Genomic DNA, 24,643 nt, shown 5'->3' with positions numbered 1-24,643 from the left:
TATTCTTTGACATTCATCACAAGAAGAGACAAACTTACGGGCATCCTTGAAGAGAGTAGGCCAATAAAATCCAGGTTGCAATACCTTGTGAGCAGTTCTATCTCCAGCGTGATGCCCTCCATAAGCCTCGGAGTGACATTTCCGTAGGATTTGTCCCTGTTCATGCTCAGATACAGAACATCTAATAATACCATCTACCCCTTCTTTATAAAGATGTGGGTCATCCCAAAAGTAATGTCTTAAATCATAGAAGATTTTTTTCTTTTCCTGGTATGTAAAGCTAGGTGGTAAATATTTAGCAACAATGTAATTAGCATAGTCAGCATACCAAGGAGTACTATTAGCAACATTTATTGCAGCTAACTGCTCATCAGGAAAACTATCATCAATAGGCAGTGGGTCATCAAGCACATTTTCAAGCCTAGACAAATTATCAGCTATAGGGTTCTCAACTCCTTTTCTATCAATGATATGTAAATCAAATTCTTGTAACAAGAGAACCCAATGATAAGTCTAGTTTTAGCATCTTTCTTTTCCATATGATATTTAATAGCAGCATGGTCTGTGTGAACAGTTACTTCGGAATCAACAATATAAGGTCTAAATTTATCAGAAGCAAACACAAGTGTTAAAAATTCGTTTTCAGTAGTAGCATAATTTCTTTGAGCACTGTCTAGAATTTTACTACCATAATGAATAAGATTTAGTTTCTTAACAACTCTTTGTCCTAGAACAGCCAACAACATAATCACTAGCATCACACATAATTGCAAAAGGCAAGTTCCAATCAGGTGGTTGAACAATAGGTGCAAATATTAAAGGTTTCTTGAGTGTTTCAAAGGCTTCAAGAAAATCATCATAAAAAACAAAAGGAATATCCATTTGCAAAGAGGCCTAGAAATTTTAGAAAAGTGTTTGATAAATCTCCTATAGAAACCAGCATGACCAAGGAAACTACGAATACCTTTGATGCCCTTAGGACATGGCATTTTCTCAATTACATCAACCTTAGCTTGGTCCACTTCTATACCTCTTCCAGAAATTTTATGACCCAAGACAATACCTTCATTAACCATAAAGTGGCCTTCTCCCAATTCAAGACAAGATTTGTTTGTTCACATCTCTGCAGAACTCGCTCAAGATTGCTTAAACAATCATCAAAAGACTTTCCATAAACAGAAAAGTCATCCATGAAAACTTCAATAATCTTTTCACCAAAGTCAGAGAATATAGCATTCATATATCTTTGAAAGGTGGCAGGTGCATTACATAAACCAAAAGGCATACATCTATAAGCATAAGTTCCAAAGGGGCAAGTAATAGTAGTCTTTTCTTGATCAGGTTGAGAAACAGGTATTTGTGAAAAGCCAAAGTATCCATCTAAGAAGCATAAGTGTGTGTGCTTAGATTATATTTCAAGCATCTGACCAATGAAAGGCAAGGGGTAATGATCTTTTCTAGTTGCTTTATTTAATTTTCTGTAATCAATTACCATTCTATAACATGTAACAATTCTTTGTGGAATAAGTTCATTCTTATCATTAGGAACAACAGTAATACCTCCTTTCTTAGGGACACAATGAACATGACTTACCCATCTACTATCAGCTATAGGATAGATTATACCTGCTTCCAGAAGTTTAAAGATTTCCGTTCTTACCACTTCCTTCATTTTTGGATTCAACCGACATTTGTGATCAACAACGGGTTTAGCATCAGGTTCCATATTAATTTTGTGCTGACATAGAGTGGGACTAATGCCTTTAAAATCATCAAGAGTATATCCAATAGCAGCCCGATGCTTCCTTAGAACTTTCAATAATCCTTTTTCTTCATGTTCTGAAAGGTTAGCACTAATAATATCAGGATATATCTTCTTTTCATCAAGATAAGTATATTTCAAAGTGTCTAGCAATTCTTTTATTTCAAACACAGGATCACCTTTAGGTGGAGGAGGACCTCCTAGAGTTTCAATAGGAAATTGTGTTTAAGCAAAGGACGTTGTTCAAAGAAAACTTTATCTATTTCATTTCTTTCATGCATATGTAAATCATTTTCATGGTCTAGAAAATATTGTTATAAAGGATCAGTAGGAGGAACAAAAATAGAAGCAAGACCAATTAATTCATCCTTACTGGGTAGTTCTTTTTCATAATGATTTCTACTGAACTTGGAAAAATTAAACTCATGAGACTCATCACCGAAGTTAACACCAACAATTTGTTTCTCACAATCTATCTTAGCATTAACTGTATTCAAGAAAGGTATGCCAAAGATAATGGGACAAAAGCCATCTTGTGGGGAACCAAGAACAAGAAAATTAGTAGGGTATTTTATTTTCCCACACAAGACTTCAACATCTCTAATAATCCCAATTGGTGATATGGTGTCTCTATTAGCAAGTTTAATAGTAACATCTATTTCTTCTATCTCAACAGGTGTTATGTCTTTCATAATTTCTTCATATAAAGTGTAAGGAATATCACTCACACTAGCACCAATGTCACATAAACCTTGATAACAGTGATATCCTATTTTAGCTGAAATAATAGGCATGCCAACAACAGGTCTATGTTTATTTCTTTTATCAGGTTTAGCAATTCTAGCAGCTTCTTCACAGAAGTAAATAACATGCCCATCCATATCTTCTTCCAAGAGATCTTTAACCATAGCAATACTAGGTTCAACTTTAATTTGTTCATCAGGTTTAGGTGTTCTAATATAGCTTTTGTTAACCACAATTGAAACTTTAGCATCTTCCTTGATCCTAATAGGGAAAGGTGGTTTCTCAATATAAGAAGAAGGAACAACTGGATCAACATTATAAAGTATAGTTTCTTCTTTAAATGGCACTGGTTCTTTAATTTCTTCTTTAATAGGTGGGTGATATTTAAACCACTTCTCCTTAGGGAGTTTAACATGAGTAGCAAAAGAGTCACAAAAGGAGGCTACTATCTCAGAGTCAAGTCCATATTTAGTGCTAAACTTTTGAAAAGCATCGGTATCCATAAAAGATTTAACAGTCGTACTTAAGTTTAATACTGACTCTTTACCTTTGTCGAGTTCCCAATCTACAGAGTTGCGTTTAATTCTTTCCAAAAGATCCCACCGGAATTCAATAGTCTTCTTCATAAATGAACCAGCACAAGAAGTATCAAGCATGGTTTGATCATTACGAGAAAGCCGAGCATAAAAATTCTAGATAATAATTTCTCTTGAGAGCTCATGATTGGGGCATGAATATAACATTGACTTAAGCCTCCCCCAAGCTAGAGCGATACTTTCTCCTTCACGAGGCCAAAAATTATATATATAATTCCGATCACGGTGAATTAGATGCATAGGATAATTTTTTTGGTGGAACTCCAATTTCAAATGATTCCAATTCCATGATCCAATATCATCACATAGTCTATACCATGCCAATGCTTTTCCCTTCAAAGATAAAGGGAAAACCTTTTTCATCACTTCATCCCTGGGTAAACCTGCAAGCTTAAACAATCCACAAATTTGTTCCACATATATCGAGTGCATATCAGGATGCTCGGTTCCATCTCCTTCATAAGGATTAGCTAGCAGTTGTTCTATCATACCCGAAGGAATTTCATATTCAATATTTTAAGTAGGTACAGTAGGTTGAGGGGTTGCCAATTGTAGTTCCGGATGAGGTGAAGATACCCCGAACAAACCCCTCAAAAGATTGTTTTCCATAGCAACAAGTGACAATAAATTTCAACACACTATATTAATGTTTCCTTACCAAATTCCACTTACCAAAGGCACTCCACTCCCCAGCAACGGCGCCAGAAAATAGCCTTGACAACCCACAAGTATAGGGGATCAATTGTAGCTCTTTTCGATAAGTAAGAGTGTCGAACCCAACGAGGAGCAGAAGGAAATGACAAGTAGTTTCCGGTAAGGTATTGTCTGCAAGTGCTGAAATTGTAAGTAGCGAGTAGTTTGATAGCAAGATAATTTGTAATGAGCAAGTAACAATAATAGTAACAAAAGTGCAGCAAGGTAGCCCAATCCCTTTGAGGAAAAGGACAGTCCAAAACGGTCTCTTATGATAAGCAAAGCATTCTTGAGGGTACTCAGGAATTTCATCTAGTCACTTTCATGATGTTGGTTTGATTTGTGTTCGCTACTTTGATAATTTAATATGTGGGTGGACCAGTGCTTAGGTGATGTTCTTACTTGAACAAACCTCCTCCTTATGATTAACCCTCCCGCAAGCATCCGCAACTATGAGAAAAATATTAAGAATAAATTCTAACCATAGCATTAAACTTTTGGATCCAATCGGTCCCTTACGAAATAGCGCATAAACTGGGGTTTAAGCTTCTGTCACTCTTGCAACCTACCATCTCATTGCTACTCCACAATGCATTCCCTTAGGGCCAAATATGGTGAAGTGTAATGTATTCAACGTTCACATGACACCACTGAGGGAATAACAACATACATACTATCAAAATATCAAACACATATCAAGTTCGCATGATTACTTGCAACGTGATTTCTCCCGTGACCTCAAGAACAAAAGTGACTACTCACAAATGATAAACATGTTCATGATCAAAGGAGTATTAAATAGCATAATGGATCTGAACATATAATCTTCCACCAAATAAACCATATAGTAATCAACTACAAGATGTAATCAACACCACTAGTCACCCACAAGTACCAATCTGTAGTTCCGGTAACAAGATTGAACACAAGATATGAACTAGGGTTTGAGAGGAGATGGTGCTATTGAAGATGTTGATGAAGATTAACCTCCCCAAGATGGGAGATTTGTTGGTGATGATTATGACGATGATTTCCCCCTCCGGGAGGGAAGTTCCCCCGGCGGAATCGCTCCGCCGGAGGGCAAAAGTGCTCCTGCCCAAGTTCCGCCTCGAGGCGGCGGTGCTTCATCCCGAAAGTCCTCCTCTTATTTTTTTCTAGGTCAAAACTACTTATATACCAGAAGATGGGCACCGGAGGTGGGCCGAGGAGGCCACAACCCACGAGGGCACTCCTGACGCGCCCAGGTGGGTTGTGCCCACCTGGTGGCCCCCCTTTGGTGTTTATTGGCTCCAGTATTTCTCAAATAATCCAGAAAATCTTCGTAAAGTTTTAGCTCATTGGAGTTGTGCAGAATAGGTGGCCTGACGTAGCTTTTCCAGGTCCATATTTCCAGTTGCTGGAATTCTCCCCCTTGGTGTGTTACTTGCAAATTATGAGACAAAAGGCATTAGAATTACTCCAAAAAGCATTATTACTGTTAAAAACATTATAGATAACAGTAAGAAAACATGATGCAAAATGGACGTATCAGAACCCGCCTTGCAATGCCGAAGACAATCTATGCGTCAGACACATCGTCATTGAAGCATGGTTCAGGGGCTATAGAGGGAGTCCTGGATTAGGGGGTCCCCAGGCGTCCGGGCTATGTGACATAGGCTAGACTGATGGTCCGTGAAGATACAAGATAGAAGGCCTTCCCCCTGTCCGGATGGGACTCTCCTTTGCGTGGATGGCAAGCTTTGGCTTCCGGATATGAAGTTTCCTTTCTCTGTAAACCGACTCTGTACAACCCTAGGCCCGTCCGGTGTCTATATAAACTGGAGTGTTTAGTCTGTAGAGGCGATCATAATCATACAAGCTAGACATCTAGGGTTTAGCCATTATGATCTCGAGGTAGATCAACCCTTGTAACCCCTATACTCATCAAAGTCAATCAAGCAGGAAGTAGGATATTGCCTCCATTAAGAGGGCCCGAACCTGGGTAAACATCGTGTCCTCTGCCTCCTGTTACCTTCGATCCTCAGATGCACAGTTCGGGACCCCCCTACCCGAGATCGGCCGGTTTTGATACCGACAGTGCACAAAGCTACAAATGCTACCATTGTGCGAAATGATTTCATAGAGAGATGGTATATCAAGAGCATGAACATGGCAATGGATGCTCAATATGATTATGTTATCATGCAATTGATGGTAGGCAATGTGATCATTATGTATGAATATGCCATCAACGAAGATCATACCAAATTTGCTAAGGAAGTGCACAAGCTCATATATCATGGATGACATAGAAATACAAGATGCAACAAGGTAATTATAATGGGAGTTAATCCATGCATAAGATGTCAATTTGTTATGGGTGGTGTTGTACCATAGGTCGATGTTGTGGCATAAGTGGTGGTTCGGTGGTGCATCCACTATGTCTGAGCACTCCTCAACTTGAAGGTGTCCATTTCCAATGTCGGTCCTCCATCCAATATATGTATCATGTAGACAAGAAGGAGATAACAATAAAAGAATGACCCATCCAATATGCATATTTGAGGATGGCTCAAAGGGAAGGAGTTCACCTTATGAATGTTCCTGAAGATGTTGGAGTTGCACATCATGTACACGGTACGCCTTCACATAACCAAATGTCTCATGACGACACCGCCTTGTGAATCCTCCAAAACTAAAGAACATGACAAAGACTCGGAAAAACAAATGAGGTTAGTGGAAAGGCAAAAGCAAACATTTGTGTGGCAGAAAACTCAGCAAGTGTTTTCATCATTCATATCATAAGAAAGTACAAGGGTGTAGGGCATGATATGTAGGCATAAGATGCGAGAACAACCAAATGCATCAAGCATGAACAAACAAGCATGCATCGCAAGTAAGGTATCCAAGTCTCCAAGATTAATAAGCATAGCATGGTTGCACTCACTACATGTGAACATGAGAGATGCAACTAATGGGGACAAGTGACAATGAGCAAAATAAGTCATGTGAGAGACGTGTATATGTACGCTATCAACCCAATGCAATGAGCAAGAATGGATCATGGGTGATGCAACCAAGCAAGTAACCATATGAATCAAGTCATGCAACCTAGTAGTGTGAAGATGCAACATACTAGAAGTAACCATGCCAATCATGTCATGTGTGCAAATAGTGGGCATACATAATGCACATGACATATCACAAGCATGAAAACAAGATATGAGCAAAGTAGGTTCATTGTATTGGCAAGAAGTCCTATGTAAATAGCAATGGAACATCATGAATCTTCCAACACAAGAATCAACAATAGAATGGAGCATGTATAGAACATGGCAATAGCAACAACTATCTCCATGAAGCAAGCAAATACACATAGAAGTAGTATAATGGTGAATCATGGGTAAATGCAAGCAAGGGTCACAATTGCATGGCAAAGGCATAGAAGCAAGCATAACATGCAAAGTGAACACAATATAATGGGCATAAGGTAACAAGTGGTAAATAGTCCAAAGCCATGTGAGAGCCAAGAAAAAGTAATGCGCATAGTCTTTCCGTGAAGGGAACACTGGTAAGGACAATCCACGAGATTACAAATCATCATTTCTCTCAAGAGCTCGTTTCGTCAACTTGTGGGATTGTGAGGTTGACGAGTATGCATGAGTACCTACACAAAACAAAGGCAAAGGGAAAATTGTGTGTGCGTGGTATATGTACACATCATCCATTATGATGCACACGTGCATGTGCTAGTTAGCAGAAAATATCCAATGCTCAAATAAATGACATGCATGATATAGAAACATGTCATCCATCATGATAGGTCTGTTGTTATGTATAGAATAATGGAGACTCAAATTGTGTAGTGCATCACAAGTAATATCTAGAGCATTGTCATGAATGGTATTCATATGGTGCACACAAGGGATGGAATCATGCGATACACAATAATTTTCATGGCATGGCATATGAGATGAATTGCTTAAATTTTGCAAAGGTAACATAGCAATATCATCGCAAGAGAAACAAAAAACAATAACCATGATCTCATCATCTATGCCATAAGTGCAAATGGGATTTTTTTAATGGGGCATGCATAGTGATACGTCTCCAACGTATCTATAATTTATGAAGTATTCATGCCATTATATTATCATTCTTGGATGTTTTACAATCATTTTATAGCAACTTTATATCATTTTTTGGGACTAACCTATTGACCCGGTGCCTAGTGCCAGTTGTTGTTTTTTGCTTGTTTTTTACATCGCAGGAAATCAATATCAAAAGGAGTCCAAACACCGCGAAACTTTTTGGAGATTTTTTATGGACCAAAACACCCAGGATGGGTTATAGAAGCACCTAGGGGGTGCCCCGAGGGGGCACAACCCACCCCTGGGGGCCCAGGCGCGCCCAGGTGGGTTGTGCCCACCTCGGTGGCCTCCCGCACCTGCTCTTTACCCTATAAATTCCCAAATATTCCTAAAACCCTCGGGGTTAACCTAGATTAGAAGTTCCGCCGTCGTAGGCCTCTGTAGCCACCGAAAACCAATCTAGACCCTTTCTGGCACCCTGCCGGAGGGGGAATCATCTCTGGTGGCCATCTTCATCATCCCGGCAGCCACCACGATGAGGAGGGAGTAGTCCACCCTCGGGGCTGAGGGTTTGTACCAGTAGCTATGTGTTTAATCTCTCTCTCTCTCTCTCGTGTTCTTGAGATGTCACAATCTTGATGTATCGCGGGCTTTGTTAATATAGTCGAATCATATGATGTTTTCCCCTCTCTATATTGTTGTGATGAATTGAGTTTTTCCCTTTGAGATTTCGTTGTTATTGGATTGAATACTTTTATGGATTTGAGAACACTGTCTTGCAATTGAATACTCGTGGTGACAATGGGGTATCGTATTGATTCACTTGATATATGCTTTGGCACTCAACTCGCGGATTCCCGAGGTGACATTGGGGTAATCTATGCATAGGGGTTGATGCACGTTGTTGTCTTTGTTTTTACGGTAGAAATCTTTGGGCACTCTTTGAAGTTCTTTGTGTTGGATTGAATATTATGAATCTAAAGTTGCTTTGGTGTTATTTTAGTACGAACTCTTGGTTTGATCGATCAGAAAGAATAGCTCCATATTATTTAGTACGAATTTTAGGATAGATTGATCGGAAAGAATAGCTTTGAGGTGGTTTCATACCCTGCAAACAATTTCGTCTTATGTTCTCCACTAGATAGGAACTTTGGAGTGATTCTTCGTTGCACATTGAGCGACGGTTATATGATCCAATTATATTAGCACTGTTGAGAGGTTGCACTAGTGAAAGTACGTACCCTGGGCCTTGTTTTCAAGCATTGCAATACCGTTTTTGTGCCCGTTTACTATTTGCTACATTGCTGTTTTTATTTATTCAGATTATAAAAATATATTTCTACCATCCATATTACACTTTTATCACCATCTCTTCGACGAACTAGTGCACCTATACAAATTGCCATTGTATTACGTGTGTTGGGGACACAAGTGTAACATCCCAAATTTTCAATTTGGAATGTTATACATTAGATCATCATGCATATCATATTTTATTTTGCATTTTGGTTGATCCTAGAAATCCTACGCAACTCAATGACCCACGGAGAGAGTTGGGGATTTCTTTATTTTCATATTTGAGTTTTCTCAAATTTTGAGAATTGGATTATTTGATTTTATTTATTTTATCATCAATTATTTCTATTACAAAAATATGAGAGAGGAAATAAAATGACTTTCCCAAAATAAACAAATATTTAGGATTTAATAATAAAATCAAATAAGATTTTATTTCGGAGTTTTTCGGTGTTTTATTTGAATTTAGGAAAAAAGTGTGTTTTCAAAATTGCATTTAGGGCCCAAATAAATGTTCACCTTGTGCGGCTTGATTTTAGAAGCCCGTGAAAATTTATTTCGAAATTTTTGGAGTCCGTTTAGTATTTATTTTTATTTTTCTTTCTAGCGGAAAAAAAAGAAAAAAAACGAACCGACTTCGGGCCGTACCCGAGCGGGACACCGCCCGGAGGTAGCCTTTAAATAGCGCCGCCTTGAGCCGCCCCAGCCCATTAGCCCCACCTCGATCCGCGCGCGCCGCCGGAGCCGCCGCCGCCGATGATCCCGCCGCCCGAGGTTCGTCGCCCTCGATTTCCTTGCCGAAAAAAGAGAGAAAAAAAACATATTCGGCGTTCGTCATTTTTCTTTTTCTCGGATTAAATCCATGATTTTTCTGATCGCGATTCCTGATCCGATTTTCGTTTTAGTTTAACTTTTCGCTCGTTTATCGGAATCAGGCGATTCAAGCGCCTAGAGTTTCGTCTCGAAACCCTCTATCCATTTAACCAACTTAAACAAGATTTTGCTACTTTAAAACTTGCCCTAGATCCAGATTACTATAACGAAGTGTTTTCTTTCGCCATTTGACTTTCGTTGCTTCGTTCGATTTGATTCTTTTTGCCAACCAGAGTTCTTAAGTTGAACCTTCTGGTTAGATCTCTTATTTGAGTTTTACCTGTGCATTAGATGAGTACTTATTGTATGCTTGTTTTTTTGTCTGTGATAGAGTACCCGGAGTGCGCCGACTGTTACTTCAAATCGTTAGGTTTCGCGGAACATCAGCAAGGCAAGTAACACTTTGATCATACCTTTTCTACTACCCAGTTTTATTGCATTAGATCAATCCTCACACTTTGCATGATAGGATCTAATTAAATTGTGGGATGGGAAGTAGATGAGGTAGTACCTATTACCTATTTATTATCAACCTTTGGGAGTTACTTCTACGTTTGCTTATTATGCCATGCTATGCTAGTAGACGTGGATTGGGTGAGTGATATCCATGACAGATGTGAGATTGTTAATTAATGGTTTATCTAAGGTGGCAACTTAAACACACATCTGGGTGGATTGAGGCACCTGGGTATTCCAGGACTTGCCTATTTTCTTTTGGACCGCCACCCAGACTCAAAGGGATCATGAGACTATTCATACTAGAAACTTCCGTGTGCAGCCACAAGCTATTATGGGCTCTAGCATAGTTGACTAAGTTGTGCGAACTCTTACAGTGGTAGACTAGAAGATGTAGGGGATGTAGGTGGTACGGTCTACCCGATCGTAAGGTGCTAGCGCTTCTGAAAGACTATGTCTCGGTCATCCGTCTTCTCAAACACCTTGTAGTGCGAGAAACCAAACGGAGGTGATCGAGTCTTGTGGGGAAAAGTGCGCAAACCTCTGCAGAGTGTAACAAACTAATCATGATTAGCCGTGTCCCCGATTATGGACATCTTGAGTATCTAGTACTTGGATTATCATGTGAATCTCAACATGTTACTCTAAATAAATTTTGTTGGGTTATGTTTAATGATGATGCTTAATTGGGATTCAGAATGCCGTCAACCATTCTCAATGTTTAACAACCACCATGATAGTAATTAAATTTATTCCTTTGAAGTAGGGAAAAATTGGATTTATGCAAAACTGTAACCATAGAGCTATAAAAATCTACTCTTTTCATAGAACAAGGCCTGCCAATCGATCTCCTAGGCTATAATCCAAGGGATAGCTTAACATGCATCTGATTCCATCCTATGCCGCTCCGTGCTAGCGGCATAGGAGCCTACTCAGCGTCAGCGGCTTCGTGCCGCACTGGAGTGATCCAATATGTGGTTCCGCATGTTCCACCACTTCTCCGTTCATTTCCAATACTGATCGTGAAACACCATGAGCAGCAGGATGTTGAGGTCCGGAATTCAAAGTGAAATTCTTGATTTGCCTGTTCCTAGTCGTCATGGGAAAGAAATAAGAAAGAAATAAGAAAGAGATTATTCCCCTAGAGCTTGTCCAGTACCACCAGTACTCAAAATGCATCTCCGCGCGTCTACCTGGCGCTTTTATTAGCCGCCTTGCATGCAAGCGAAGCGCTATTGGCGGCAATTAATAGCTCACTGAGCGATGATTGATGCAGTCAGTCAGTGCCCTCGATTATTCTATTCCTGATAGAAGGATCATGGCGCCCCGGAAGCATTCCATCCAGCAGCAGCATCTCCTTCAACCACGCGAGGACAAAACTGATGTTAGCTACATTCGAGCGTTCACCGCATAGAGGCGATCTCGAACATTACCTATGATAATAAATCCAAAGGAAAGGTCGACAAAATGATTCAATCTGACTTTATCGGTATTCTGGATTGAGTAAAAAAGGGATATATGAAGTTCAAGGCCTTGCCAAAACCGTCATGGCCCTATTATGTATAGGCCGTACTAAGCCAATAGCGAATAACAAACTCTTTCCTGCTCCCTCGACCTTAATTAACTCCCCCATCCTGCCAAGCCTCAGCTGCCAGCCCATTGTATCTAAGCACACTGCGGCAAATTGATACAAGTAGCTAAAGATATCGCATCCGACATATCCGGCCGAACGGTTAGGCAACACTAGGGCGCCTGGGTCAAAATTCCGCTTACCAAACAAGATGTCGAGAGGCGAACTCTGTAATTCCCCTCCTACAAAAGTGATAGCGGCTGTAGCATCCGTGTGGAAGAGGGTAAGCTTTCGGCAACACCTTTTTCAGATTGGAAAGGATGAATACTTGTGTTGGGTCCTGCAGACCAGGATAGCCTCAGATCAAAACCTAATAAATGTACCTGGGGTTGATCATATTTTTTGGGCAATAAGTATTCAGGAATTTGAGCGCTTATGTAGCTAAAAAATCTGCCACCTGAATACTTGATTCATTAAGGTCGTCACCCTATACCCGGAAGTCTCTATCATTTTCTTTGTCTGTTAAGCTTCACAGGGTTGGGACTCCCTAAATCAAACTGCAATCATTGTTTATCAACCACTCACGACGACACCGAGATCTTCGACTTAGCTCCCACAAGTCATCCACCCGGGGCGGAAGATAACGAAAGGGAGACAAAGTCCTAACTAAATCAACACACAATAACCTCAACCTTCTACCCATTCCATCCGTCATATCAGTCGAGTCGAGGAGATTCGTTCTTATCTATAGATAAGGCAAGAGAGAACTTATGACCTCGCGGATGGAGAGGGATTCGAACCCCCGGTATTCCTATCAATACTTCGGTTTTCAAGACCGACTCTTTCAACCGCTCAGACATCCATCCCTGCGCTCGACCGCCCTATCTATCTGCGCGCTGGCAGGTAGGGGCAACTCTATGTGATTCGCTACGCTTGCTTGCGCCCCACCCGTAAGCTGACTCTATTGCCTAGTAGTTAGCGACACTTTTCCGGTAGTACGAATCACTACGCTTCGCTTCTTTCTATATGATAATATGCACCTTCGGTTGTTGCGCTCCCTGCGGGTAATAGCAAGAGAGTGAAGAACGCACGATCCTCAAAAAAGTCAGCAGTGAATGAGTCCGACTCGAGTTCGCGAGTCAAAGGCGTGGCAAGAGAGCGAGTTCGACTCGCGAACGATCCGCAAGTGAAGGACCGATCCTTTAACGCCAGTACTGTTGCGAGACTGGTACTTGGCGGCTCACGAGCAACATATAGAAAAAGGTTGCCCATCACTCCCTCGCTCCTTTTTGAAGGCCCACCGCTCCCCCTTTCTTTAAGTATCTATCCCAGCTTGCATTTTGGGGCGAGTACTACAGTTCCTCCATAATCACACAGAACGCCCAGCTTCGAAGAGCTGCTCTCTCCCCAGTCCACAGCAAGGTGTGGAATCTGGATCTACTGTGTGTTCTGACTCTATTGGATCAAGTCAGATACTAAGCCTTCTACTACTACTACTTAGGAGATCAAATGTTATATTTCAGAGATTGGACTCTCTTACTGTGTTTTTTCAGGGCTGTTCCCGAGCCAGTTTCCCTGGATCCATTCTTACCTAAATGGATGAATGAAGAAGGGGGCGAGCAGATACGACGGCCACACACACTTCTTTTTAGCCGAATAAAGCCGGATCTACTACACGGCTAGGATCAGAGAAAATTGAGAAAGCAAGATCAAACCTACTCTACTGTCGATTCAAAAGGTAAACAGCCCCCGAAGACTTTATCAATAATGGATCAAAGAAGTTTATCTATCTAAGTCATCGTATATAAGGGAAGAAGCCCGCCCCTGATTGAAGAATGAAGAAGCTAGCCCGGGTAGACTTTAAGACCAACTTGGTGTAGAGACAACTATGATGGTCGGCCTCCACAGACTGAACGCGGGAGATTCTTTCACCCTGTTTTTAGTAGTGCGAGGAGGATAGAGCTCCCAGCAACGACTGATTGTTCGTACGAGCGAAGGAGCGAGCATGCTTTACCCTTAGAGTGAAGTTGACATTCACAGGTCTTGTGGGAACTCCTTCAGTTCAGGTAGCCATAGTCACTCAGGGCTATAGTGGTAGTAGAAAGATCGAAATTGTGAGATTGGCTCGATCACAAACTATCAAGAAGAAAGATCAAGATTCACTTTTGTCGGGCAAAGAACTCTATTGAGGAAATGACTTCGCTCACTGAAGACCAAGCAGCAGCCATTCTAGATGAAAGGACACAAGCCTAAAACTTGAATGCGGATCTATTTATCTGGAATTCCTATCTTCAGAAATAAAGAGTTGCCTATCTTCAGAAATGCTGGTATAGTTGACTTGCCTCTGTTCTCGCACCGGTGTCTGCCAGGGTCTGAACCATTAGGTAGAGGATCAGCTGAAAGAAAAGGCAGACAGAGATCTTGCGCCAGATCCGTATACATTCAGCACCCTCATTACAACATTTGCTAAGCATGAAAAGTGGTTGGAGCTATGCTTATGTGCACGAAAATGCAAGAGAAAGGATGGCACCCAGAGACGAGGAAGGGCATAGCAAGCGACGAAATGCTTCAGTGAAAGCTAGAACCAACTCTGCGAGGAAAGCGGAAGCAAACAGTTATGATGTGGTTGATAGTGTATTTAGGGATAACCTAAGTCAGCGTTACCCGACATAGTCAACGGGGTACCTTCATTCTTTAACAATTCCGGACATAGGAACAATGAGCTGTCTCCACGGCTTCTCTTCCAAACCAATATCGCAATGGATCTATCTTCAGCTTATTCTCTCAATCAATGAATGCGGGTCATCATGGAGAATCAGGGGAAGTGTAGACTATAAGTAGCCAATTTGCAATTCATTTCCTTGGCAATGACGAGTGATGGTATCTCGAAGCCATTCATCTTATCTCTGTAGCAGGAGATTCTTCACCGGACAAAAGATAAGGAAAAGACAAAGAAATCCCATGGGTAGTTTTTGGAAAAACCTATTCTGTAGGAGAGAGAGGCCTACCTATGAAAACTAGTATGTATCTTTTTCTTGGTTTAAGCAGTGCAGGAAATTGTCGGTCCTAAAAACAATGTGTCCCCATGATCATTTTACATCACGATATCTTTTTCTTCTGGTTATGCGTTTTCCTCTTCACTTTTCTTTTTATTTATTTGAAGGAATCGTCCGGGCAGAAACGGGGATAGTGATTGATGGCATAGAGTTTTGATAGAAAACTCATTTCAAAATCATACCAAAAGAAAGTCTCGATTCGAGGAACGGAATACAGGTCCATGATAGAACACAGACCGGTAAGAGAAAGGAAAGTAAGCATAGTCTTCATTGAACCGGAAGAACAATTTGATTTTCCGTCAACAAAGTAACGCTGTGCAAACTCATCTGATCCCTGTTTGGGACTTCTTCTTCATGTCACGAGCCAGAACCGAACCGGCGCTTTCCAGATGCATGGTCAGGATAGATACCTATCAGATCGCAACTTTGATTTCGCAGTTCAAGAGGATGGTGGGGGCAACCTCTCTACATCTGCGGGCCAGTAGGCCAGCCAACTAACTCTTCAAATGAAGAACTGATTACTCCACTTCTATGAACCTATCATTCCCCGCCCTTGCCCATTATTTCTTTTTGTATCACGCTAGGACTTTGCCTCTTTTTTTGAGGAAAAATATGGAAGTAGAATCTCCTCTCTTTTAGAGGCATCTTCCAAATCCAATTTAAGATCAATGAGGTCTTTCAGAGAGCCGCTGCTCTTTCCATTAAATTCTAGGATCTCTTCGATCCTATGCGCAAAAGCAAGGTGTGAGCCCGCGACCCCTCGATCGCTCTCAGAGTCAATCAGCCCAAACCGGGTTATGAGCTCAACGAAAAAAAAGTACTTTTAGAAATTGCCTGCAAAACCGCCTTGCGAGCGTTAGCGTCAGCGTCAGCGCCATCTCCCGATGGATATTTTTTGCGCATCTCCAATAGCGCCTTGGCCCTATTTTCTTCTTCGTCTATTGGGGAAGAAGAAGAGGTGGAGTAGCAGGCGGATCTCATCCCTCCTGCGGACTTCCCCGTACTCAAAGTGACTCTGAGAGATTGCGCTTCTCTACTAATCGCATTATGTTCAAGAATCACTGTTTTCATGATCGAATGACGAAATAGATATACGAACTATATAGGATCATTCGCTGGGATGGGATAAGTGATTCTTTTATAGGATTCCCATGGGATCGTAGAATCAACTAAGGATGGAATAGGTATTTGTGATCGATCAGCTTCCAGTATGACCGAAGACTTTCTATCTGCATTCAGAATAACCACACAATCAGGTTGTTGGTTCAACCCAAAATTGATCTTCTTCTTTCTTGAACGGAATTTTTTTATTTGCAAAAGATTTGGTCAAAAACGCCCCGATCTTCCATTGAGAATCATCAAAACAATGAGAATTCACATTTCTTAAATAGCTTCTTAAATAGCTCGCCATTTCTTCCGTTATTCATAAATAAATAAATGATTGGTCTTTAAAAAGAAGGAACGTCCTTTTTGACGACTGGGAGATCCTATAAAATGAAGAGCGTTTCGTAAACAAATCAGTGTCTTGTCTGAATCGAGAATAGCAATTCCATTTCTTGAACCACGGATATAGACTTTGAAATGGTGATCAGCTACCCGACGGCCGAGATGTGCATTCGTACAAAGTAATTTAGTACAGACTATCGAAAGCATTGTCATTTTGCGATTTGAGTTCCGGAGATACAGGTGGTAAGTTATGGGTAATGCGGGGGAACCTTAAGATGAGATAGAATACCTAATATGGGAGTGGTTTAAGTGAGAGAATAGCTCCCTTACCAAACCAACTGAGCTATTTGCCATGTTTTTGACAAATGACCTAACTTTGATGTGATGTGCCCGGCTAGCCCGGATCATTCTTAGAGCAGTCGAGGTTACCGGAATTACGGCCTTCCGTACAAGAACTGGCACTATTGTAACTCGCTATGGGCCTCCTGCCTTCTCGAAAGAAACTGGCTTTTGAAGAAATTACTCTATTTTACGCATTTAGTTGAAGCGGATTCAAAGAGCTCTATCGAGCAAGGAAGGAGTATACTATACTATAGCTAGATAAGCTAGATACCAAAACTTTGATAAAGATTGAGGCAACCCATTTGAGGAAGAACCGGATGAACCCCTGTGGAGATGGCATAAACAATCCTTTGACGAACTTTCTGGTTAACATAGAATCTATGAGTTTTTTCTTCTAATTACTACTACTAACATTATTCAATCTGGTATCCAAGAATTTATTAAGCTCATCCCGCAAGCACATGTACACATCTTGGATTTTACCGTCTTAAGATGGAAGAAGATTCGTTCTCCTACCCATTTCTAAGTTAAGCAAGAGATAACTCATAATTTGATATGCACTCGCACTCGCATCTTGGGTCACTGGAACCTGATGATAATTACTCACTCCTTCATCCTGAGAAAGGATCTTGGCTATGAAAAAAATGGATCACTAGCTTGCGCAGCAAATTGATTGAAACTTTCGTCCGAAGTAAACATTTCAGTCTGGTGTTCGTTATACCATTTAAGGGCATCATCTAAGTTCAAGAACTTTGGATACTTAAAGGCTGCAGCACATGCTAAGTGTTGACTGAGATTCTTTTTTTCCGACAGGTGGTTTTGTGCTGGAGGTTGAGGATGATCGGCAGAAAAGAGTAATAAACTTTTTGACAAATCACGCTCATGAAAATGCAATACACCTGAATGGTAGATTCTACCATGGAAGTCCATGAATGCTGGCAAATAGAATTGATAGCCTTCATATGCTGACGCAACTCTTATTAAAAAATCTTCATAACTAGCCTGCTGCACCTGTTTTAATAATTTATTTAACAGTATGTTATAGCTACAAGCATTATTAATACCTTTGACGTTATTGAAGTAGCACTCCCTCAATATGTCTGAGGCTTCTGTCGGATTCACGCGAGCCAGAGCATTTGGTAAAAGAAGCCCACACTCAACTAAACATTGACGATTCTTTTCTAGAAATCTCAAGAGCCTTTTGTTTATTTCAAATGCTTGAGACTGAAGCCCATTCAAAATATCACACATCTGCTTGTATTCTTTTTTATGTAACTTTATATACAAGTGGTTTAAGTCATGGGAAGTTAATAGCCGAAAGTGATTCTAGATATCCCCCGTGGCTTTGCATAAGTAACCTCCTATCAGATCCGATAATGTATCAGGATCAGACCCCCTCTCTGCTGGTTGCCAATCCAAGGGTTTGCAAAGCATCGGAAGATTGAGTTTGATAGGGAGCAGATTTATGTTCAAATTGCACATAACATAACAAGGATTCTCTATGTACCCTTGACCTTTCTTAAGAACCAGCACTGGATCTTCTTTTGTTACTCCCCTATCTGTTGATATATGTAGAACATTTCTTTCAATCATGAATTGGAGCAAGTATTTCCCGATATCATAATGACACTGAATTTTTTTTCTTTTTCTCTTTTTTGCTAGCACCTTTGGGCTGAACAACATCCTTAACTGATTCTACCTTACTAGTGAGTACTGCTTCCACCTTACCACTACCTGGTGCTTTGTATTGTAGAAACCTTGCTTGTTCTCGTACAGTTGAATTAAGTTGATCTATAAATCTAGCTGCCTTAACTGCGGATGATTCCTGAAGAGTGTTGAATACCAATCCTAGTACATGAATCATGATAGCCTCAAGCGTATAGATACCAAACATCTTAAGCATAGGTAAGCTACTTGGTAGGCAACCCTTTAGATATTGCTTAGCGTTAGGCTGATCTTTATTAATCAAGAACTTTACTATGTTAGGAGTTACTTTAAATAGATTATCCTCATTGAACTTCATTGTGCAATTTGCAATTTGATTCTGTAAATCTATTAATTCAGTATCGGAAAACACACCATTTTGATTCTTCTTTTCATTAATCAACAACTTTCTAACATCATCCTGATACATATCAACATTAGAAGTCTTTTTCGTTTTGTCAATATCCAACAGCTTAGCATAGTAATCGTTCCAGAACTCCTTAATAATACGTGCATTTTGCAAAGATTTCTCATTCTCAATGCTATCATCATATGTCTCGGAACAATAAAATAGAACCTGCATACTTTTATTTGTTACCCTTACTAAACCGCAGTAAGGATACGAATACGACTGAAATAAACTACTAGAATCTAAATATAAGGAAAGGATCAGAATAAGTACTAATGCTCTGTATAATACTTTTCCCCGAGCGATGGTTTAGCGGATTCGGAATTGTAACCAAGCATCCTGGGTTCTATACCCGATTCAACACTAGAGCATGCAGCCGATCCTAGATACATAACTATATAAAGTGTGCAGTTTTGGATCTTTATTGGTAGCCAGTCTTTCACTTCTGCCTCTCCACTCCCATGCCTTTCTTGGTCGGACCAACCCAACCGGCAATTTCCGACAAGTCTTTCTTCTTAGAGCAAGAAGCGGAACCAAAATAAAGCTTTCTTTATTTTCATTTATGGATAACCAATCCATTTTCCAATATAGTTGGGAGATTTTACCCAAGAAATGGGTACATAAAATGAAAAGATCGGAACATGGGAATAGATCTTATACCAATACTGAATACCCATTTCCATTGTTGTGCTTTCTAAAATGGCATACCTATACAAGGGTTCAAGTTTCGATCGATATTTGCGGAGTGGATCATCCCTCTCGAAAACGAAGATTTGAAGTTGTCCATAATTTACTGAGTACTCGGTATAACTCACGCATCCGTGTACAAACAAGTGCAGATGAAGTAACACGAATATCTCCGGTAGTCAGTCTATTTCCATCAGCCGGCCGGTGGGAGCGAGAAGTATGGGATATGTCTGGTGTTTCTTCCATCAATCATCCAGATTTACACCGTATATCAACAGATTATGGTTTCGAGGGTCATCCATTACGAAAAGACTTTCCTCTGAGTGGATATGTGGAAGTACGCTATGATGATCCAGAGAAACGTGTGGTTTCTGAACCCATTGAGATGACCCAAGAATTTCGCTATTTCGATTTTGCTAGTCCTTGGGAACAGCATACGACGGATAATTCCGAATCTACATAGGTCTAGTCCAGGGGACAAATCAATAGGAAATGCTATTTCCTTCTTAAGAAGAAGAACTTTTTTGAAATGAAAGAGTTTCCACGGGCGTCGGATATCATTTCTTCAAATAAGGAAGAAGTGTTATCGAAGGATTTCCTTCCATTCTTCCTAGTATGGAAGAAGTAAAGAAAAAGTATTGCGTCTCGATCTATACGAAAGGGCACTGGTTTTTTCTTTCAGTTTCATTGATAGCAGAAGAGTACGCTAGCTAGCGGAGCCTTAAAACGCTTGCTTGCGCCCCACCCCTACGGAAACTATTGCCTATGCTTGCTGCTCGCTCAGTGTCAGTAGAACGGAAGAAAAGATGGTCACTCCTTTTAGGAACATGGCGAGCCTTACTTATGACTGTTGCACTTCACTCGCTGCTCGTTCATTCACTTGCTCATGAACTCGCTGCTTCGCCAGAAGCGACTAGTCGCCTCCTTTCCTCCGCCGAAAGATGCTTAGCCAGAAGCGACGAAGGAGGGGAGCTAGGGAAGGCCGACGATGGCAATGAGGGGGAAGCTGTCGTAGAAGCTTTGCCCCTTGCTTTACATAAATTGTTATGAACTTACTAAATGACCTTATTTATTCTCCCGGAACGCTAGCAAATCTAATAGTTCCATCTACTCTTCTTAACTTAAGAACGAAGGCCGCCATCCTTCTTATTCAGGAACCCTTTGTTTGAGCAGGGCGTATCCCCGGGAAGGGGAGAGTGGCCGAGCGGTCAAAAGCGACAGACTGTAAATCTGTTGAAGGTTTTCTACGTAGGTTCGAATCCTGCCTCTCCCACTTGTTGTAGACTTAAGAGAAGAGAAAGTAGGCGGAAGCCTAGGAGGGCCAACCGAGCGAAGCTCTTTTTTTTGCCGTGCCGTGAAGTGCCATTTTCTCGTATGCGTTTTAGAGAGGTTGTCGAAAAAAGACGATCTATAGAGATTCCCCATCTATATCCAATCGAGAATAGAAGCGAGTCGCTTCTGGCGTCGGCTTGTAGTCTCTACAGTCGGCACATGCACGCGCCCGCCATCATGCCTCCTTGGTTCGGGACGAAGCCAAGCGAGACATACGATAGACGAAGGAAGCGCCCACCCAGCAGGAGGGCTAAAACCTGTAGTTTTGAAGTTGCAAACTCCAGCTCCGAAGCTGGAGTGCTTTAGCCCTTTTTTAAGCAAGAATCACCATCTTGAGCGCCTTGCGCGCTCAAGAACAAGCAAGGGATGAGCGCTTTGTTGCTAAAGCGGATACGCTTTCTTGCTGGGGAAGCCTAGTTTGATCGAGGATTGGAGAGGAGGGAGAGGTGGAATAAAAATCTCGAGATGGATTTTGGAGTCTTTGTGCGAGCCGTATGCGGTGAGAGTCGCACGTACGGTAAGGAGGGGGGTTCGCGTCTATACATGTAGTGTGGTGGTTGGGCCTACCCACCCTATTTGTTCCATGATCTATGGGTCTACTGGAGCTACCCACTTCGATCAATTAGCCAAGATTTTGACCGGATACGAAATCATTGGTGCTCGATCTAGTGGTATTTTTATGGGGATTCTTTTTATCGCTGTAGAATTCCTATTCAAGATTACTGCAGTTCCTTTTCGGGCGGCTGTAGGACGGACGCCCCCCTATAGGTAGTAGGGTAGGGTGGGTGGTACCGCTCAGATAGCGGCCAATCCTCCTAACTGCGTGCGGGCTAGGCTTAGAGCGCGTGAAACTCATCACTACCTCGTAAGGGCGTTGAGACCATAGCATGTTACACAAAAGCGCCGCTTTCTCAGGAGTGTTGTCACACAGCTGCCCGACTAGAAGCGCTACTCGCTCTGTAGTGTTGTCACACAAGATAAGCACGCCGCCCGCCTGCTGGCCGGGCGAATCGAAGTTATCTTCCGGTCAACTGTCCACCCAGTCAAGTGCAAAAAACACAGTGGAATCACGCAACGCACGCTACTGGTGTGCTTCCTGCCCACGAGGAAAGAAGAGCGACAAGGTTCAGATTTGACTGTTTGCAGCATGGGAGCTGATTACCCAAAAAATCCCTGGGAAAAAAGAAAAGATATCTCGGTAACGAAAACCATAGGAGGCTGTATTGGCGAGATCCAAGGGTTCACAGCAGCCCAAAAGAAAAACCGCCTGGAAGTCCGAGGACCTTTAGTACCATACCGAACCAGCAGCCTTCGCGCCAAGCGACGACCGCCCTTGTCCCTTTCCTTTTTCCATTCAGCCTACTTCTTAGCTTTGTTCCGTCAGTCTAAGGCAAAGCTTAAGTGGTTTGCCTACCTTGCCCACTTGATGAAAGGGAACGAACTTCGTTTCCTTGGCGGCTTTATGGATGGATTCAGTCAGAAAAAACTCCTTCCTTTTGAAAAAAGTGACGCTTTGCGTCTTCGCTTCCGAGGGTTAGGGTATAGGCCGTTTCGAGCAAGCTTTCGCTTTTTCTCCCGGCTTTCTACAACTTTCTCTTTAGGTTCCAAAGGCGACCCAATGACCTTTCCGGAATTGGAAGTATTCGTTGCCCTACCCTAAGAAAGAAGTCACTATAAAACTGCTTGCCCTCCAGAAGTACCAAAGGTGCGCGGAGCCCGGTGAAAATGAATATGTTTGCTACTGAAAGAAGCATGCCTATTGACTAATATCCGTCTTTAGAATGAAAGTAGCTATGAAGCCCAATCTACTGTCGATTCAAAAGGGGGCATAGTCATATGGGTGGGGTGTTTGTGGGGAGCTGCCTTGGATATGAGGAATTCCTCCAATCTAAAAAAAAGAACAAAGGAAAAGTCCGTGACGAAGATCTTTCTTTCTATCAATAGATAGGAATGAGTGTTCGTTATAGGGGATAGGATCCATCTGCTCTCTCTCTCTCTCTATTTTCTTTGATGCAATTTAGAGAGAAAGAGCAGTGCGAATTAGAAAAAAAGAGAATCGGCCAGTGGTAGAGCCCACTTGAAAATGGAAAGGGCTGTATCACATCGAGATGTCGATTCGTTTTCCGCCCCAAATGAGATGGGGAATTAGTCACCTCTGTCCCTTCATCTTTTTGAAAGGAATCGAGGCCCGGCCCGGCTCGCGTCGTTCCAACAACTGACGGGGAGCACCTCAGTATACGATCGCGCGCAGTAACTGGGAGTCCTATTACACCTAAGGCCAACTTCCATTCACCAAACCCAGGTTCATCTCGTGTAGTGATTGTGGACTCGTACAAGGATATGGAGTCAACGGTTGATGTATCAGACTCGACCCTGTCTTTCGTAGCATGCATTCCCATCTGTGTTGCAACTGATTCGGTAAGCTACGTGTCCGGTGCACGGAAAACTGCCTTCGGTCTCCCAACCTTACTCATGGCAACTTTCCGGCCGCCCAACGACCTATAACGCTAGTCACTACTCCCACTGGGGCTAGGAAGTAAGCCCCACAACCCAAAGCGGCGAAGAACAAATAGAATTTGCTACAAAAGCCGGCTAACGGGGGTATTCCTGCGTATGAGAACATTGTAATGGAGAAGGTCATAGCCGAAATAGGATTCGTTTTGGCTAGAGCGCCCAAATCCGCTATATATTTGACACGGGTTTGCCGTAATGCTGGAACTATGGCGAATGCATCTATCGTCATTGATGCATAAATAAATATACCAATTAGTAGTGATTGAATTCCTTCTATGGTTCCACATGAGAAACCAGTACAAATATAACCTACATGTCCAATCGAACTATGAGCTAGAGGTCTTTTGACTTTCGTTTGGGCCATGGCGGCCAGTGCTCCTAAGATCATAGAAGCAATGCTGCAGAAAAAGAAGATTTGTTGTAATGTACCCCCATAGGAAGCAACAATAGAAACACGTGACATATTTGCAGAAATAGAGATTTTAGGCGCAATAGAAAGGAATGTTGTCACCGGGGTGGGTGAACCCTCATAGATATCAGGTGCCCACATTTATAGAGTCAAAAGAGAGATTGAGTCCGAGGGAGAGGGGGGTTTTCTTGGGGCTCAAGAGATTGAATAGATAGGGCCCCACAAGTTGTTAATTCGCCGCTGGGGAATTCACACAAAAGGGAAGGACTTATTCTCAACGAAAAAAGTGCTCTCTGAACCGAACGTGAAAGTTGTTTTCCATCAGACGGCTGTTCACGTAACTCCACTCTCAGCTTGGATTATATATCCATTTGGTCTGCTCTCGGCCATTCCACACGCTGCCTAGCAGAGACGTGGTTATCTGAAGTGGATTCTCTCTTTTGTAGTAGATGCCGAACCTGCTGCTCAGTGGGCGGGCGCAGCAGCTACATGGACCCCTTTCTTTATGTTGTTGCCAGCACTTTCCAGGGCCGAGCCGAAATTCTTTATTAGAACGTCAGCAGGCAAAGCCCGAAGGAAGGCTGCTATCCCCTCGGCCTTCTTCCTTTTCGATCAAAAACAAATCGACATCTCAATCTCCGAAAGCGTTTTCCTTACCCAGCTAATATCCCCCCCTTCGTCGAG

At 41.8% G+C, this 24,643-nt stretch overlaps 1 protein-coding gene, 2 non-coding genes and 2 pseudogenes across 3 annotated transcripts; 2 read left to right on the top strand and 3 right to left on the bottom strand.

The window, feature by feature from the left end:
- Window positions 1-12,839: 12,839 nt before the first annotated feature.
- TRNAS-UGA lies at window positions 12,840-12,926 on the bottom strand. The gene has a single exon. It is a non-coding gene; the product is annotated as a tRNA-Ser (tRNA).
- Window positions 12,927-15,696: 2,770 nt separating this feature from the next.
- On the bottom strand, window positions 15,697-16,825 carry LOC119297650 (annotated as a pseudogene).
- Window positions 16,826-19,277: 2,452 nt separating this feature from the next.
- On the top strand, window positions 19,278-20,167 carry LOC119297648 (annotated as a pseudogene).
- Window positions 20,168-20,894: 727 nt separating this feature from the next.
- TRNAY-GUA lies at window positions 20,895-20,977 on the top strand. The gene has a single exon. It is a non-coding gene; the product is annotated as a tRNA-Tyr (tRNA).
- Window positions 20,978-23,506: 2,529 nt separating this feature from the next.
- Window positions 23,507-24,100, bottom strand: LOC119302307 (NADH-ubiquinone oxidoreductase chain 2-like). The gene has a single exon (XM_037579341.1). The coding sequence runs from the start codon at window positions 24,098-24,100 to the stop codon at window positions 23,507-23,509; it is 594 nt and encodes a 197-aa protein (XP_037435238.1).
- Between the last annotated feature and the right edge of the window lie 543 nt (window positions 24,101-24,643).

The sequence above is a fragment of the Triticum dicoccoides genome, chromosome 5A (assembly GCF_002162155.2).
Source record: "Triticum dicoccoides isolate Atlit2015 ecotype Zavitan chromosome 5A, WEW_v2.0, whole genome shotgun sequence".
Taxonomy (NCBI): domain Eukaryota; kingdom Viridiplantae; phylum Streptophyta; class Magnoliopsida; order Poales; family Poaceae; genus Triticum; species Triticum dicoccoides.
This window is presented reverse-complemented; position numbering and strand designations above follow the sequence as displayed.